The sequence below is a fragment of the Myxocyprinus asiaticus genome, chromosome 15 (assembly GCF_019703515.2).
Source record: "Myxocyprinus asiaticus isolate MX2 ecotype Aquarium Trade chromosome 15, UBuf_Myxa_2, whole genome shotgun sequence".
Lineage (NCBI taxonomy): Eukaryota > Metazoa > Chordata > Actinopteri > Cypriniformes > Catostomidae > Myxocyprinus > Myxocyprinus asiaticus.
Window position 1 is genome coordinate 6,641,465 of NC_059358.1, and position 19,294 is coordinate 6,660,758.

The 19,294-nt window shown below is 38.6% G+C and overlaps 1 protein-coding gene across 2 annotated transcripts in view; it reads right to left on the reverse strand.

The window, feature by feature from the left end:
• The window catches only part of LOC127453098 (myotubularin-related protein 11-like), a 48,101-nt gene that overhangs the window by 16,952 nt on the left and 11,855 nt on the right, over positions 1-19,294 (reverse strand). For both annotated transcript variants that reach the window (XM_051719189.1, XM_051719190.1), the window contains exons 2-7: positions 18,164-18,233; positions 4,312-4,448; positions 4,025-4,094; positions 3,059-3,198; positions 2,598-2,682; positions 631-778 (exon numbers count right to left, since the gene is read on the reverse strand). In XM_051719189.1, coding sequence (XP_051575149.1) covers positions 631-778; positions 2,598-2,682; positions 3,059-3,198; positions 4,025-4,094; positions 4,312-4,448; positions 18,164-18,233 — 650 coding nt within the window. The remainder of the gene's footprint in view (positions 1-630; positions 779-2,597; positions 2,683-3,058; positions 3,199-4,024; positions 4,095-4,311; positions 4,449-18,163; positions 18,234-19,294) is intronic.

Consider the following 19,294-nt stretch of genomic DNA (forward strand, 5'->3'; position numbering starts at 1 on the left):
TTTGATTCCTTTTATGACTTTTAGACTGTGATGTCGACTTATTTAGCATATTAAATACAGCAGAATTTTTCATATTTTTAATTATTATTATTTTATCATTAACTATTATTTTGTTAACATTAACATAATTGTTTGTGTTAAATTACTCTGACATAAATTAATTTTGTAAGCTGCTGTGATGGGGTTTTAAATACAGCAGAGGGAGTGATTGTAAATTTGGCATCTTTCTCTTTTCGGACACTTTTTCCTCTTTTGGAAAAGTTATGAAAATGTAATAGTGGAATTTTCTCTTTTGCTGTTGGAGCAAACATGAATGCAAATAAAAATGTGCTGAATAATATTTGCTATGGCCTCCTATTTACCACCATAGAAGTTTATCCCACTATAATTTGCTTCTGCGTTCCAAACACAGTCCATACAATTTCAAGAAATGCATTAAATGTAAAAAATAAAAATAAAATAAAAAAAAGAGGACTTCATTTGGGGGATTTGTTTGCCCTTACATTTGGAATTTGTGGCATTTTTGCCCAGAGCCCTGGTTAAATTCTGCCCCTGGCTGTGTTATGGAACACTAACCAGTGTGTAAAAAGCAGAAAAATACCCTCAAGAGGTCTGAAAGCAGATCTGTACCTGGTGGACATCTCAAAGCGGTCATTGACAGAGCAGACCCTCCAGCCAGTGGCTCCAGTCCTCTCCAGCTCCTGCTCCCAGTCCGATGAACACTCAAACCAGTTCATGTCAAGGTCACGCCGCCTGTTGCTTAGGAACTGCTTCATTTCTATGGATATTGAACTCTTAGATTGGTTACAAAACCCAGTTTGTCGCAAAACCTCCCGTGAGCAGCAAACTCAACTGGTTTGCTGCAGAGGTAGTGCACTGGTGAACTGAACATGAATTGACCACAAATAAACCTTGACAAGGTTGATAAAGTGCCAGAAGGTGACCTGTTTCAGATTACTTTCCATTATTCATTTGGTTGACAGTCACTTTCACTCTCAGAGACGTGGCTTAGCTCACGTTTCCTTCAATGGTTAATTTCAATATCAGATAAGTGAGGGAGTACTGCTAAAGCTGGGCAATATAGCCAAAACAATTATATTTTGATATTATTCTTTTGACAATATTTTACATATATATATATATATATATATATATATATATATATATATATATATATATATATATATATCGATATTTTTGCATTTGCCCTGAAATGCGTTAAACATGGTGACTTCTTTCATTCGGCGGTACAGCCATGTCAGCCAAATGGCCACTGTTGCCAAACACATTAACATCATTGGTAACACTTTACAATAAGGTTCTATTTGTTGACATTAGTAAATGCATTAAGTATCATGAACTATCAAAGAAAAAATATTCTTTCCCACATTCATCCATAATGCAGGTCTTCAGCTGCACAAGTGTAAGAGGCCTTAGTCACCGTTTTGTGCGCTTCATAATGCACCACACATTCTAAATTAGAGACAGGTCAGAACTGTACGCAGACCAATCTAGCACCCGCACTCTCTGCTAACGCAGCCATGCACTTGTAATCCAGACAGTATGTGGTTTGCCATTTTCCTACTGGAAAACCACTTCTGTATGTGCATGATATCCGATCCCTCAGACGTCACCGTCTTAAAAACAGTCATTCTGTCTGTAATGGATATCATGACATGGGCTCGAGAATACTTCAGTAAACCTTTTTCAGTCAGCACCATTCACCATTGCATCCACAGATGCAAGTTAAGGCTTTACTATACAAAGCAGAAGCCCTACCATCAACACTGTCCAGAAGCGCCACTGATTCTCTGGGCTCGGTCTCATTTGAGATGGAATGTAGAATGGTGGAATAGTGTTTTGTGGACTGATGAGTCCTCATTTCAAAAAGTTTTAAAATATCCGTTGTGTTCTCCGGGTCAAAGAGGAAAAGGACCATCCAAGCTGTTATTAGTGTCAGGACCAAAAGCCAGTCTCTGTCATGGTATGCGTGTGTGTCAGTGCCAATGGCATGGGTAACTTGCACATCTGAGAGGGCACCATTAATACGGAAAGATATGTAAAAATTTTGGAGCAACATATCCTGCCAGCTAGACGCCGTCTTTTACAGGGATGTCCCTGCACTTTCCAGCAGGACAACTTCAAACCACATACTTCCCGGATTACAAGTGCAAGGCTATGTAAGCAGAGAGTGCAGGTGCTAGATTGGCCTGCCTGCAATCCTGATCTGTCTCTAATTGAGGGTGTGTGGCGCATTACGATGCATACAATATGGCAAAGAAGACCTCCTAAATTGCGCAGCTGAAGACCTGAATAATGGATGAAAATGGATGGTGAAAATTCCACTTACTAAATATACACTTTTGTATAAATTTTTGAATGACTAAAACAAATTAATAATAAATCCGATTCATTGAAATGGATGGTTTGAACTGATTCATGGAAATGAATTGAACTTGAACTCTAATGGCCACAAGGAGGAATCAAAAAACGAATTCAATGATGCTGTTCTTTATGAAACTTAATGATAGGATTTTCTATCTTTGCTTTTATCTTTTGTGTCAAACTGGCTTTTGTATTGATTATCAGTGACTCACCAATACTACCCAAAGCAGCGTTCTGGAAGGAGAGAATGGTCCCAGGTTTCAGTGGTTGATAGGTCTTTGCAATGGTGTATGTTATCTGCAAGTAAATTTAAGGAGTGTGGCACTTACTACTCTGACGATCAACAATAACTTTATTTTTAATTTGTTATGTTTTCTGATATTAAAGGGACAAGTCACACAAAAATGTAATTTCTATAGTCATTTACTCACCTCATGTTGTTACAAATCCCTATGACTTTCTTCTGTAACACACAAAAAGAGAGGTTTCTTTCATCGAATAGAAAACTGATTAAATGAAAGTGAATGGTGACTGAGGCTGTCAGTCCCTAACATTCTGCCTACCATCTTTTGTGTTCCACGGAAGAAACAAAGTCATACAGGTTAGGAACAACATGAGGGTGAGTAAATTATGGCAGGTTTTATTTTGGGTGAACTATCGCTTTAAGACAAACCTCCACAGCTTGGGTGTCAGGTGTGAGTCTGTCAAACAAGAAGCACAGAACACGCAGGTCTCGGCAGTACAGCACCAGTTCCTCTGGGGTGAACTTCAGAGTACAGTTGGGGGTCACCAGTTTGGAGCGAGATGGTCCCACTGCAACAGACATTTATATACATTGAATTCAACATCAAATGCATCAACCCAATGTAATGTGACATATTTGAAAATGAGTGAAAATGAAAAAATCCCAGGAGATCAGCAGTTACAAAAATACTAAAAACAGCCCATCTGGCACCAACAATCATGCCATGGTCCAAATCAATGAGATCACATTTTTTCCCCATTCTGATGGTTGATGTGAACATTAACTGACCTGTACCTGCATGATTTTATGCACTGCAGCCACACGGTTGGCTGATTAAATAATCACATGGATGATTGTTGGTGCCAGACAGGCTGGTTTGAGTATTTCTGTAACTGCTGATCTCCTGGGATTTTCACACACAACAGTCTCTAGAATTTACTCAGAATGGTGCCAAAAACAAAAAAAAAAACATCCAGTGAGCAACAGTTCCGTGGACGGAAATGCTTCTTGATGAGAGAGGTCAACAGAGAATGGCCAGACTGGTTCGAACTGACAAAGTCTACGGTAACTCAGATAACTGCTCTGTACAATTGTGGTGAGAAGAATATAATCTCAGAATGCTATTCTGAGATACGGGTTGGCGCCTTTTTGATCTACACAGTATTAGGCAGGTGGTTTTAATGTTGTAGCTGATTGTTGTATGCAAGTAAATATTGCAGTTGATTACTATATATAGTTATATTTTGTTTAAAAATAGATGCACTGATATCATATGCGTTTATGCTGTTTATACACAATCAAAAGGTACGATTAGTGCTAGATGTCTGTGGAAAAAAAAGAAGAAAAAAAGAACAAGTTGACTGTCAGTCAGTCAATAAGTAAAAACTGCTTCACCTGCCACGACTTTGTCGATGGAGGCGAGAGCAACATCATGGTCTCCAAGCAGCACGGGATCTGTATTTTCCTGGATAAAATAAAAAGAGAGAGAAAAGAGAAAGCTATGAAGATAATTATGCCAGTGGATGATGCTACACCAGACGGCTAGAGAGAGTTTGTAAACTTTAGGGGGCCCAAAGCACATGAAGGTTCAGAGTAAGCCTCTATTTTTCACAGTAAACGGAGAACTGCTGGCATCATTATACCAAAAACATCTCAGCAATGAATGGAACTATGACACTCACATCAGGTTTCCTGCTGTTCTGAGGCACGAAGGCCACTCTGAAATGAGTGCAGAACAAAGTCCCAGACAACCAGCCACCTCCTTCATTAGCCGACAGCTTCTTCCTCACCAGTACGGCTCGCTGCAGCACACACTCTCCTGATGAAAAGATTTGTTTACATTACTTATTGTCGGAGGCATTAGGAAAGAAGAGGGATTCTTGAAAACATTTCTGACAGGACAAACATTTGTGTGTGCCCCTGCATGCAAGATGATTCATCAATATTTCCAGTCAATTTTCCTACAAACAAACAGTATATTTCTGCAAATAGATCAGAAAACTTAACTTTTCATGTTTCAGGCTTTGTTTAACGTTTTGTGAGAGTATAGAATTCAGTAGCGTAATTCGAACCGAACCCTTAAACCCTTTATCATTTCTGTTTTTTTTAAACACATTTTAAAAAAAACAAAGGGAAAAAAAACTTTTTAAAAATAAATCGAAGATTAATCGATTATCAAAATACTCGTTAGTTGCAGCCCTAGTAGTTGCACACCTCTCATCACCAAGCTGAATGTTTTGAGGTACAAATCATGTCCGTAGCAGAAACGGTATGAGTTACGCACTGAAGTTTAGTACATGGGTTTAGTTTTTTTTTTCCAAATCCCTAACTATGGGTATGAGCAATAGTAATAGTAATAGTGGTACATATCTTAACAAGCACCATGTGTGAGACCAAACCAATTTCTGTGGAATATACTGTATTACACAAACATCTGGCTTTAAATTCAAAGGGAATCTTCAAAGGCTTTATGGGTTATCATGGTCACATATGTAAAGGATGTGGTGCTGCAACAATACTTTGATGGAAAGATTTGTTGAAGTAAAACTCATTCCGAAGATGTTGAGGGATGCAATAAAGAAAAAAAAAAAAAAGACACAGGACTGCAGTTTAATGGCAGTAATGCTTGAAACACGCTCACATACACATGAAATGAGCCTGGTCGCTGTTGTGGCCACTTTTCAGAGCAGAGCTTCTTAATTTTATGACTGTCAAGGGTGCGTTGGATCTCAAAGCTCATTCCTAAGGCATCATGGGACACAGACGTCAGAGAGAACTGTTATGGCAATTATTCAGTACTGGAAAGACAAGAGCAGTTATGACTTTCCTGAACACTGAAAATGCACTAAATCTCACAAAGCTTCCAATCATTTCAGTTTGTCAAACTTACACATTTACACGATGACGGCAGTGACAGTGGTTGTCAGGGGCGGGGAATGGTAGAATTCATGTGATAATGCACCAATTACAACAAAGAATCGCTAGTTTCACAAAACACAATCGAATACAGCTAAAGGGATCCTACGACAGTAGATTATGGACTTCTGAAGCAGCAAAACAAGTGGGTATACGGAGAGTATATGCAAATTTTTATCTGTCGTTATACGCAAACAGCCCTGGGAAAAAAGCAAGCATACTGCGTACACGTGAGTATGGCCCCGACTACGATCTGACGTTATTTGCACGCGTGTATCAATAGCAACAACAAAATTAACAACACCGACGGAGGACGCCGGGATCAGAGCTACACTTTTGTTTGTTTAGGGCTGTTTTATATGAACTTTGGCTGCATCGGAAAACATAGGCAGCTGCCTTATCAGTTGATGATTTAAACAACAGTGTTTTTGGATGAATGGAACACTCTGAACACTTTAAAAAACACCTTATTTCATCCTAACTTCATCTATCCTTATACAGCCACCGAAGGCAGCATTTACCAGTTTTCGGACAAAGTCAGTTTCTTCAGGTTACATGTCGAAAATGTACTATAAACCTATTTATCACCACGATCTTTTACGATAAAGGCTTTTATGACTCAACACAAATTACTGTACTGAAATATTCATTGACTTATAAAACACATCTTGATGCAAGTTAACCATGCAGTAACAGACACGTAAACTAGATTTAATGACGGTTTAGTGTACAATAAAGTTCAATTACCCACTCTTGATAAACATCTGATTATTTATATCCGTCATCCCAGGAAAAAGTCGATGTAGTAATTCAGAAATCACTTTATTTTCTTTATAGTCACACACACATGTGAAACAGGTGATTCTCTTTGGATCCTTTGTTTGTTATATATTATTTCTGTTAAGGGAATTGTAAAATAAGCGCAATCTTCTGAGTAGCAGGCTAGCAGCTAGTTTATTTACTAATGGTGTCTATAGAGCTCCTCTCTTTTCTCAATGCAGTTTTTTGACCAATCACAGGCTGCAGCACCTCCCAGTCCTACAGTTCCTATACACACAAATAGTATCTACCCCAGAGTAGGAGCTAAAAATGTCCCCTAAAACGGCTTCGAGGAACTAGTTCCTTAGGTGCGAAAGCAACAAAAAGCACTAGACCCGGAGAAAAGTACCTAAAACGGGCTTTAGTATATAAATAAATAAAATAAAATGCAGTCATATGGACTATTTTAATGGTGCTTTTATTGTTCTTTCATGTCACTTTTGGAGATTGACAATAACGACTATGAGTAACAGTATCGGATTTTAATTGGGCCCAATCCGGTTAAAACTTCAGTATCAGTGCTGAAACCGATCCAGATATCGGATCGGTGCATCCTTAAAAATTTACGTTGTAAAGTACATCCTAGTTACAGGAATAAACCACAACAACCAATAAAACAGTACACTAAGAATGACACAGCTAATGGTGCATTCACGCCATGATGCAATTACTGCAATTTTGAGATTCTACTCAGAGCTGTTCACGTCCTCGGACCTAGGAAATTAACTGTTTCTAAGGCAACAATCATAACACCAAAACTGATCCATGTGTGCCATTGTTGTTTATTACAGCAAAATCTTAAATCACCATATTAATCAATTAATTCACCTCTATATGCTCTAAATATCACCTCTTTATAAATGCTCCAGGTAACAATAGCTATAATTAAATGTTACATCAAACAAAATATAAAATACTTTTAACTGCTGAGGCCGCTGCCATTTTGATTATTTTTACATGTCACAATGGTCGATTCAGAGTTTTCATAGAATAGAGTTTACAACTTGTCACTACAAAATCTACGAAGTTGTGAACGAAGATGTGAAGTTGGAATCTTGTAATTACACTCTCCATAATAAAGATGTCTGCTGCAGTAAAAGCCAATAGAATCTTGCTTTTTTTTACTTTTCACATTATAATTAAGACCTACAACAGTAGTTTCTCCTGGGGTATTTTCGGAATGGCATACTAACGTACTACTTTTACTATATGTAAACTGGCGGCCAAAAGTTAATGTACAGATTTTGCTGTTTCGGAAGGAAATGGTACTTTAATTCACCAAAGTGGCATTCAACTGATCACAAAGTACAGTCAGGACATTACTGATGTAAAAAAACAGCACCATCACTATTTGAAAAAAAGTCATTTTTGATCAAATCTAGACAGGCCCAATTTCCAGCAGCCATCACTCCAACACCTTATCCTTGAGTAATCATGCTAAATTGCTAATATGGTACTAGAAAATTACTTGCCATTATATCACACACAGTTGAAAGCTATTTGGTTCATTAAATGAAGCTTAACATTGTCTCTGTGTTTGTTTTTGAGTTGCCACAGTATGCAATAGACTGGCATGTCTTAAGGTCAAAAATGGCAAAAAAAAAAAAAGAAAGAAAAAGAAACGGCTTTCTCTAGAAACTCATCAGTCAATCATTGTTTTGAGGAATGAAGTCTATACAATGCTTGAAACTGCCAAAAAAATGAAGATTTCATACAAAGGTGTACACTACAGTCTTCAAAGACAAAGGACAACTGGCTCTAACAAGAACAGAAAGAGATGTGGAAGGCCAGATGTACAACTAAACAAGAGGATAAGTACATCAGAGTCTCTAGTTTGAGAAATAGACACCTCACATGTCCTCAGCTGACAGCTTCATTGAATTCTACCCGCTCAACACCAGTTTCATGTACAACAGTAAAGAGAAGACTCAGGGGTGCAGGCCTTATGGGAAGAATTGCAAAGAAAAAGCAACTTTTGAAACAGAAAAACAAAAAGAAAAGGTTAGAGACATTGGACAACAGATAATTGGAAAAGAGTGTTATGGATCTTAACCCCATTGAGCTTTTGTGGGATCAGCTAGACTGTAAGGTGCGTGAGAAGTGCCCGACAAGACAGCCACATCTATGGCAAGTGTTACAGGAAGTGTGGGGTGAAATGTCACCTGAGTATCTGGACAAACTGACAGCTAGAATGCTAAGGATCTGCAAAGCTGTCATTGCTGCACGTGGAGGATTTTTTGATGAGAACTCTTTAGTAGTTTAAGAAATTCTGAATATTTTGACGTTATTAATGTCCTGACTATACATTGTGATCAGTCAGTTTTGCCATTTAATAAATAAAAGTACCAATTTCTTTCAATAAGAGCAAAATCTGTACATTATTCCAAACTTTTGGCCGCCAGTGTATGTATACCATGTACCATCTGTGCGTTGAATATAGTGGTGCACTGATCAGAAAATTTGAGATCAACACAATCACAATATTTTAACACTGTGATCACTCGATACCAAGCTGTTTGCCAATTTTCTTTATAAAGTGTGCTTTGCCATACTTTTACAAGTTATAAGCTACAGTTATATGTTAATGCCCCACACTGTAAAATTACATTCAATTTACATTAATTTACATAAATGCTAACATTTATATTAATTGAAAACAGTTATGAATAGTTCTGTTGTCACTATCAAAGATCATTGTGACAAACTGGCAACCAGTAAAAACCATGAGAGCATCACACACAGCAGAGATACATCCAACAATAAAAGAGCAATATCCATTACAATCTCTAAAACTGCTCCAGTGAGAAATCATTCATATCTATGATTTGTTTACCGCCTTTGCCGTTTTGTTGTAACTCAAATCACTAATTATTAAGCAACTGCATGAAGACGTGGTGCCGTTACTGAAGGTTAAACTTTTATTGCTGTTATTGGTGGTTTTGCGACAAACACATATCTCTGATTTAAACTGGGGCTCTCACAGAACAGCGCTGGAATGAGTGACTGGGATATGAGATGAGAGCGTGCATGTTTGATTGACACTGCGAGCGCACATGTACACTGCATCTATCTGTCCATTTTTGTGAACTGTTCACCCCAGAGGCTGATTCAGTTTCCGCTGTCCTGTGTTGTAGGATTACCTAAGAGTCTTACACACGACAGTACCTAACAATGAGACTGCATTTGTGTCCACAGGTCTCTGCAATGTGATCCCTTTGACCTCAAAGGGTTAATCTGTCTATTCCACTGCACGCATAGTATGCCATGTGTGTGCTTCATATACATGTCAAGCTGTGGTGCATTATATCTATAAGCTTAGATCTCAGAGATTGAAGTTGATGAGTTGATTACATGTGCTGCCCCTCACATGAAATAAAAGCTTCTGGTGTTCAACCAAGAACATTGTTTACTGTCTATACAGTGTCCATGGACGGTACGGTACAACATGGCTAAAGGCTCATTTTATTTTATTTTCTCCCAAAACATCAAATAGCATCAAAAACTACCACAGGACTTCCTAAACACCTGTTTGTCACTATACACTGAAACATTTTCCTGACCCATGAGATCATTGTGTGTTATGTCTGATTTTATAGTTCACCCAAACATTTAAATTCTCACATCACTGACTCACCCTCATGCCATCCCAGATGTGCATGACTTTCTTTCATCTGCAGGACACAAACAAAGATTTTTAGCAGAATATCTCAGCTCTGTAAGTCCATAAAATGCAAGTGAATGGGTGGCAAAATTTTGAAGCTCCAAAATCCACATAAGGGCAACATAAAAGTACTCCAGACGACTTTGGTGGTTAAATCCATATCTTCTGAAGAGATATGGTAGGTGTGGGTGAGAAACAGATCAATATTTAAGTCCTTTTTCCTTCACTTTCACTTTTTCCTTCTTCTGTTTTTGGTGATTAACATTCTTCATGCATATCGCTCCCTGCTGGAGCATTGCATTATTTTAAATAAGCATTATTTTTATTTTTTTTTTATTTGTCCTTTATTTAACCAGGAAATAAAACTCACTGAGATTAAGAATCTCTTTTACAGAAGTGCCCTGGCCAAGACAGGCAGCTGAAGATTATCTTAATTTGTTACTCAAAAAAGTATTTGCATAAGTTGACATTGTGCCCTATAACTACTGCCACAGTATTTACACTATATCACTATAACCGCCCTGGGAGCCTTTAACCCCAAGTGAGCCTTTTACCCCCACCACAGTTTAAAAAAAAAACAAAAAACAACCTTCTGCTGTTATTTCTTTTCACACAAATTATGTTGCTCCATCAATATTCAATAAAAATAAATGTATTTCTTGAATCTTGATACACTTTATGACCAGAAAAAAAGCTTATTTTCCTTAAGGTGTGCCTTTATCCCTGTTGTACCCTGTAATGTCTGAATGTCATTGCAATAAAAAAAATTATCAAAGTGGCATGTACTGTATGTTAAAGAAAGATCATAACACCAAAACGGCTCAATTTGTGGCTTTGTTGTTTATTACAGCATAAACAACCATTAAAAATCACCATATTGGAGTCACGTGACGCCATGCGAGGTTTGGACGTGTGAACAGCGAGCTCTGCTACTTTGCTAGTTTTAATACTTTTTATATCATAAACTGGTGAGATTTGATACACTCTGTTCCATAACTGTTCTAGGAAGACAATATGTCAAAGAATTCAAAATCCTCGGGCTCTGGAGTCATTAAAGAAACTCTTACATCAACGGAAGGTCGCTTTTGCACTGAAGTTTCCGGACAAATTGAGAATAGATGCTAAGGATGGCCGCAAAATATTTACATGTCTCCAACATGTGATGTCCTTCATAAAGTCAATGGAGTAAGTTATTTTGTGGTAATCACGTTGCAGCCAAGTGGTCCGACTCACTGAACATTCACTTGACTGTCCGAGGAAACTGAGCACATTTTTTGTTTCTTTTTGTGCTGGTTCCGCATAGTGGCTGGAGTTGTTTTGTGTAGTAGCACTCCTTCAGGACAGTGTTGTGGATGAATCTGCACATTCTTTGTGTTTGTTTTATAGATTATCTTCTGTTGTGTAATTCTGTCTCACAAAATTTGTATAGAAACACCGGACTTGAGCAATCCAATGGTAAAGTTGTCACGGGGGCTCTCGTGGACTGTTTGAGTTTAGAGGGATGGATGCCAGTTGGCACTGTCGTGCGCAGGGTTAATGCGCACGTTTATTTTTTCTGTTTGTTTAGTTCGGGGGGTTACGTTTCTTCTTAAACGTAAGAAATACGATATAGTGTTTCTTCAAAAACCGCATCTTTCCCCACAGGAAGCTGAAACATTTGGGAAGATATGGGGTGGACATGTTTTCTTTAGTGCTGGCTCGAGTAAGAGCAGGGGAGTCATTACACTGTTAAGTAAGCATCTACAATTCAAATGTCCCAAACAGATTAAAGATAAATTAGGAAGAGTCATTATTGTTTTAGCAGAAATTCAGGGGCAAAGGTTGATTTTGGCTAATATTTATGCACCTAACGCTGATGATCAGGGCTTTTTATAGATATTGAAGGGATGTTGCAAGCCGCTGGCACCCCTAATGATATAATATTGGGAGGAGACTTTAATCTATTGATAGACTCAGTCCTTGATCATAGTGAAGCAAAAGTGTGTAAGCCCCCTAGAGCAACATTGGCACTTCACAGGATGTGTAAAAATCTTGGTCTTACAGATATTTGGAGACTTTTGAACCCATCTGGTAGGGACTCTAAATGTTTTTCATCAGCCCATAAGATTTATTCTAGAATCTATTTTTTTGTTTGTATATATATATATAAGTCCCTCATTTCATCTGTTGTTGATTGCTCAATTGGAAACATCTTAGTCTCAGATCACGCCCTGGTGAGTTTAGAGATGTTGCCACATACGGAGAAAAAGAAATCATATAGTTGCCGCTTTAATGTATCCCTTTTGCAAAATCCTGAATTCAAACAAATGTTAAAGGCTGAAATCAATGTTTATATGGAGACTAACTGGTCCTCAGTATCCTCTGTGGGCGTGGCTTGGGAGGCACTTAAGGCGGTTCTTAGGGGTCGGATCATACAGTATGCCTCATTCACCAAAAAATCTAAAGCACGAGAACTCGTGAAGTTGGAAGGGAATATTAAAAATGCCGAGGCCGAGCTGAAACACCGAATGTTGTCTGATGGCCTCAGAAAATTGACTTGATTAAAATACAGATACAATACTATTTTGTCGCAGAAGGTGGAGTTTTGGCTATTCAGGGCAAGACAGTCATACTTTGAGTCGGTGGACAAAGCAGAGAAGCTTTTGGTTAGATTTATAAAGCAGAGAGGGTCTTTTTCTACCATTCCCTCAGTGAAATCTTGTGAAATGCTGGTGGTAAAATATTTACCTTGGCCATTGATATTAATAATGCTTTTAAAGAATTCTATCTTGATCTCTATAGTTCCACATCTTCATCTACTGATGAAGATATTAGAAACTTTGTGGAACCATTAGAACTCCCTAAACTGACGACTGAGCAAAAAAATTCTCTTGATTCTGAGATAACCTTGGAGGAGATTGGCGAGGTAATTAAGGCCTTGCTACAGCCAAGGCTCCGGGGCCAGACGGCTTTGCCTCTGAATTTTTTAGATCTTGTGCTACAGAACTGGCTCCACTTTTGTTCATACGGAATCATTAAAGAATGGAAAGTTTCTGCCAACCATGACACAAGTCTGATTAAGAGCAGTCTGATTCTTAAAAAGGACAAAGATCCAAGCGAGTGTAAGAGCTACCGTGCAATTTCCCTGATCCAGCTAGATGTAAAAATATTGTCAAAAATTCTGGCTAACTGATTAAGTAAAGTTATGACATCTCTTATACATATAGATCAGATGAGGTTTATTCGGAGCCGCAGCTCTTCTGATAACATTAGGCGTTTCATCAATATCATGTGGTCAGTGGCAAATGATCAGTCCCTGTCATCTCACTTGATGCCGAAAAGGCGTTCGATATGGTAGAATGGGATTATCTTTTTAAGATTTTGGAAATATACGGGTTTGGGAATACTTTTATTGGATGGATTAAGTTACTTTATAGACACCCGGTAGCGGCGGTACAAACAAATGGATTAATTTCAGATTATTTTTCTCTGGATAGGGGCACCCTGCAGGGTTGCCCTCTTTCCCCATTATTGTTCTGTCTTGCCATTAGCAACTGCGATAAGAAAGGAAGATGATTTTCATGGGGTGGTGGCGGGAGGCATGGCGCATAAGCTTTTGCTTTATGCAGATGATATTTTATTATTAGCCTCCGACCCCACTATATCTATGCCTTGCCTCCACAGAATTATTCATTCCTTTTCTAAGTTCTCAGGTTACGGAGTCAATTGGTCTAATTCCGAAGCTTTGGCTCTGACAGCGTACTGCACAGCGACGGCTTTTCAGCCGGGCATCTTCCAGTGGCCCAAACAGGGCATTAAGTATTTGGACATTTTATTCCCAGCAAATTTGTGTGATTTAGTTAGAGTTAATTTTGACCCCTTAATAAATAAGCTCTCAAGCAATGTGGGCAGGTGGGTTTCATTTATCTATGATTGGGAAGGTTAATGTTATTAAAATGAATTGTATTCCAAAATTCAACTACCTGCTACATTCTCAGACACTTAACTCATTGGTCGCTTCCACCTGAGAGAGCCCCTACCTGGTTTTGTATTGAACAGGAAGTTCTTGACCCTATTTCGCCATTGCAAAGCCTTTCTATCAAACTAATCTGAGAAGTTAAGTTACCCCCCATTATCTCGCATTTGTACTCGGTATGGACATAAGTGTCCAGAATGTTTAATTCAGACTTTTATTTAAATGTTGCCTTGAGCATATGGCTGAACCCAAAATTATGTATTAATAAGTCCCCTTTCTTCTGGTCAGAGTGGATTGTGAGGGTGGTTAATACGCTCAGTGACCTATATGAGAGTGGAGTGTTGAGATCCTTTGAAAATTTGGTTCAACATTTTGGGATTCCCAGATCTCAGTACTGTTTTTAGGAGTAGTTTACACCTCTAGCGGCAGACACTCTGGGAGTGGTGATTACTGCTTTTGGAAAAGGTCATGAGGCATCAGTGTATTACTCCCTGCTAATTCAGAGTCTGGGGGACGGTGCTTTAACTTCTATCAAGAGATTATGGGAGAAAGATTTAAACTTGGTATTGGAGGAGGGAGTGTGGGCTAGGATTCTGAAGAACATGAAGTCTGTACCTAGAGATGCATGTGTGCGCCTTATGCAATTCAAGACTTTATATAGATTCTATTGGAACCCCTCTAGATTGTATAGGCTTTGACATAAAGACACACCCACCTGCTGGCAATGCCAATCAGAAGATGGAGACATAACCCATGTTTTTTGGGGGGGTGTTAAGATCCAAGAATTTTGGTTGAAGGTTTAGAGTTTTGTGTGTGACGTGTTGGGCCCTCTGGTTTCGTTTTGCCCCAGACTCTGTATTTTAGGTGATGGGGCGGTCATCAATACAGGGGATAAACACATAAAAATTGGGTCCTGACCAGTGTTATGACAGGCAGACAGATTGTTTTAAGGGGATGAATGTCCGCTGGAGCGCCCTCATTTCGGGAGTGGTGTGCGGAGATGGGGAGGGTGGCAGCTTTCGAGGAGGTGTCATGTAGAAGGCTGGGGATTTGGGATTCGTTTGATGGGATATGGGGCAGTTATTTTAGCATTTTTGGGGGACTCTCGGGGAGGGGCTTTTGAGAGAGAGGCGTAGTTATAGATGTGAAGGATTATATATATATATATATATATATATATATATATATCTAAAAATGTATTTTTTTTTTTTTTTTTGTACTTATGTGTGACCATGGGGATGTTCGTTGGGGGTCAGGGTGGGAGTTGTTGATTCAGTGTATATATGTTTTGTTTTTCTTTGTCATCTATATGAATCAATAAAAAAATATTAATCGGAAACAAAAATAAATCACCATATTAATCAATTAATTCACGTCTATACTCTATATATCACCTCAATAAAAATGCTCCAGATAACAACGGCTATATTTAAATGTAATATCAAACAGAAATATATGAAAAATACTTTTAACTGCTGAGGCCACTGCCAAGTTTTCATAGAATTTGGAGTTTACAACTTGCAATTACGAGTTCTATGAAAGATTTCTAAGGCAACATTTATAACAAAATTGGAGCACAATCACAATTTTCATGCAAAACATTTAATTAAAAGGCTGTTAGGTTTGAAAAATTAAGATTAAAATGAAAGCAAAAAATATATGTGACACTTTCCGGTTGTCAAACATTGGAACATATCCATAGTTAATGTGCTGAAGCTGAACTACACCTGGCTGTGTTTTCTTTGCTAGGACAGTAACAGACTATACATTCTGAATAACAACACAGAATCAGGTGTCTGTGAACAGTGGTGTGTATGTGAGCATTGTGACTGGTGTGTCAATTAAAAGTTGACGCAGTGGTAAACACTCTCTGCTCCGACAGAGGCACTGAGTGTAAGTGCTAATGTTAAGCGTTAAACATTAGGTTGGCTGGGTCACTTTAATGGCCTGCCAACATTCCTGAGTAAAGCTGCAGCTAAAACGCACTGCTGACACTGAGATTATGGTGAGGGGCTGCAGGGGTGCGACACATACTCATCACACTAAGCGATAGTTTTCTGAGACCATTCACACCCACAAAGCCACACTGTTACTTTACAACACAGCCCAAAACCATCCAGGCCTGGATGCTTTCCTGACTTTTTAGTGGCATTACAGTAGCTCCGCTGTTTTCAAAATAGTGTGGCTTCTCTAGTAATGAGCACATTTTTCTGATAACTGTAGCAAGTATCCAAGTAACATAGCAAAAAGCTGCATCACTTTATGGCACACTGCATTGCGCCTTACAAACAAGGCAATAATTACATTTGTAGCATTGGGAAGTTCAATTCATTTTAGCGAACCGGTTGGTTCAGACGGTTTGTTTTAGTGAATCGGTTTATCCATTTTATGAATTTGAGTTAAACAAAATGTTTACAAAAAGAACACTGTTCCTGACAAAACTATGTCAACTTTAATGACCATCTAAGCAGATTTTGACAGATATATCGTTTTTACTGTTTAATCTGTGCTAGTTGCCTTTTGGTACTAACAGTTAAAATCTATGCCGATAGTTGCTGATAGTTGTTTATTATTATTAATCTGTGTTCCTCTGCAGTTAAAACTGGATTATACAGTTAAAATGGATTGGTGGCAAAAATAAAAACAATCACTGACACCTCGTAGGGATTTGCTGCATCAAAATTTTTCATCATTTACAATAATCATATTTTTTTTCTCACTTCGATGCATATTTTGTTAATTTGATTAGATAATCAAGTGTTTTAAACTGAAGCGAGGGCATGCAAAGAAAAACGCGACTAAATGGAAACTTCCCTCGTCAGCACATCGCATTTTTGAGTTGACGTCTATAGAGGAGATGCCTCAGTGTGCTGAATAAACCTCTTTTGTGAGGAAACGGCTCACTTAATGAATGGACCACCTTCCCGCTAATTTTCAACATGGATTGACAATTCTTTTGGAATGAACTAGGCGTGGAATTTACTAAGATAAATTGATGTTTACTAAGAGAAGTCACGGACGATTCTGCAACAGGTAGGTGTCACTTTACGGCTTTCCCCATTCATTTGTATAGTATCCGCAAACAGTAACTTACTGTCATAATACGCTAGTTGACTATTACGCAAGAGATTTTTTTTTATATATATGGAGATAACATCCTCCGCGGCTCTACAATAGGAGAGAGCATAAGAGAGGTGAGCAGGAGAGAGGTGTAACGACTGTAAGTCACCGTTTGCGGATAGCATATAAATGAGTGTGGAGAGCCGTAAAGTGACACCTACCTGTCGCTAAGTCGTCCGTGACTTCTCTTATAAAACATCAATTTATCATAGTAAACTCCACATATAATTCATTCCAAAAGCATTATTTAGTGTAAAACATGTTGAAGATTAGCGGGCAGGCAGTTAATTCATTAAATGATGAGCTGTTTACTCACAAAATCCATTTATTCAGCACACTGTGGCATCTCCTCCATAGACATCCATTCAAAAAGAACAGCCTCGTCTCCTCGCCAGTGTGCCGCCGTAGAAAGTCTATGGGAGCGCCGTGTATGCTATTTTAGGCTAAGCTTGTAGGCTCCACTTTTAGAAGGGTTCTGTTACGCTCTCTCCTATGATAGAACCGCAGAGGTTGTTATCTGAGTAATTAAAAGAACCTGTGATGGTCTCTTTCATTTAAAAATAAGTGTCCCCGGTGTGTTTAGAGCTTGTTTATAGTTAAAAACCCTGGATAAACAGTAAATTACAACTGGGATTTTATTCATTTTAGACTCCTGTAGCCTCTGTGTCTGTGCCCATCATAGTAAGGAAAGACTAAGAAAATTTGTTAACATTCTATAATCAATTTTAAAAACTATCCGCCGATTAATCGGTAATCAGCCTGTTCCACCACCTTAATTATCGGTATCGCCAAAATCCACTATTGGTTGACCTCTATATTTGAGTGCTAACACATTGACATAGTTACAGTACCTGCAGGGAAAAAAATCCTGTTATAATATAAAAATCTTTAGAAACTCTACTTGATTTGCTCAGTCTTGATATCTTGAAAAATACATGGGAAAACATTTAAAACAAACAAAACAGCGAAAACTTTCCTAAGTTTTTAGGGGCTTAGGGGCTGCTTAAAGAATAGCTAAAAATACACACACACTGACAGCAGACTTTGATTTGTCAGACTTCACCTGGTAAACAGCAGAGTCCGAGCACATCTCTCCCCCGTGCATTAACGCTACTGTGGCTCAGCATCCTCTCCTGTAGCAAACACATAACACAAAGGTATTTTATTTGATACTGTGACAGAGGAAAATGAGTCAGAATTGTGGGTTGTTTTTAACAATATGCAAGAACTCACTCTATTTTTAAATTGTATTAATTCATCTTTATCTATCTAGTCTGAGGTTTCATTTCCATCAGTTCAACTTGACTACAGCGGTAGCTTCATTTACACACAGGAGGCTTAAAACAATGTATTGCCTTTCATTTACAAAACAGTGATGGGAAGAGAAGAGATATAACAAGGTTGACATACTTCCATTGGTCTGAACACACAGCTTCTAGCACACCTCAATAGGAAAAGCTTTTTAGCATCTCTTTAACTTGTTTCTATAGACTAGAATCATCTGGCAGCATCATGCATATAATAGCTGCACTCGTTCAAATATTTCAAGTTCAAACTGAATGACACACTCTGACACTGCTGTAATAACAAGCATTTGGTCTGTCAGAGGGGAACAACAACTGTAGTTTGTTTGTTTGCTGTTTTTTTGTTTTTTCTGTGACAATGGACTAGTAGCTGTTGTTAGCCAGGAGATTGTGCTGCACTTCACTGACAATTAAGGTAAATCTTTGTGTATTAGTGAGCTTTTTAGGGCATTCCTTGACACTTTTTGACTGAGTTGCTAATTTGTGGGCTGGATTCAGCTGTATAGCAATTAGTACTTAAGTAGTGAGAGAACTGAAGTGGCAGCCCTTGACTGCAGCCCTCTTCATGTGAAGACCTATCTCAGGTAAAGACCTGCGAGTCTACATGCGTGAGTCCACCGAGCAAGGACACAGACAAGGAGCCAGCCACTATGCTAAGTTTTGCCCCCTTCTCTCTTTCTTATAGTTCTTCTTTATTCTACTCGTAATGTGTTTTCAGTACATTCCTGTTGTCTCATGTAGGCAAAAATCTACAGGCACACGCTGTAGCCTATGCACCCCAGAGCACCTTAGGTCACACAGTACTGCCTCTCCACAGCCCCTCTCCATCTCTGTTGGACTGCGGAACTGCCAGTCAGCTGTCAACAATGCGGACTTCATTCCGGCCTTTG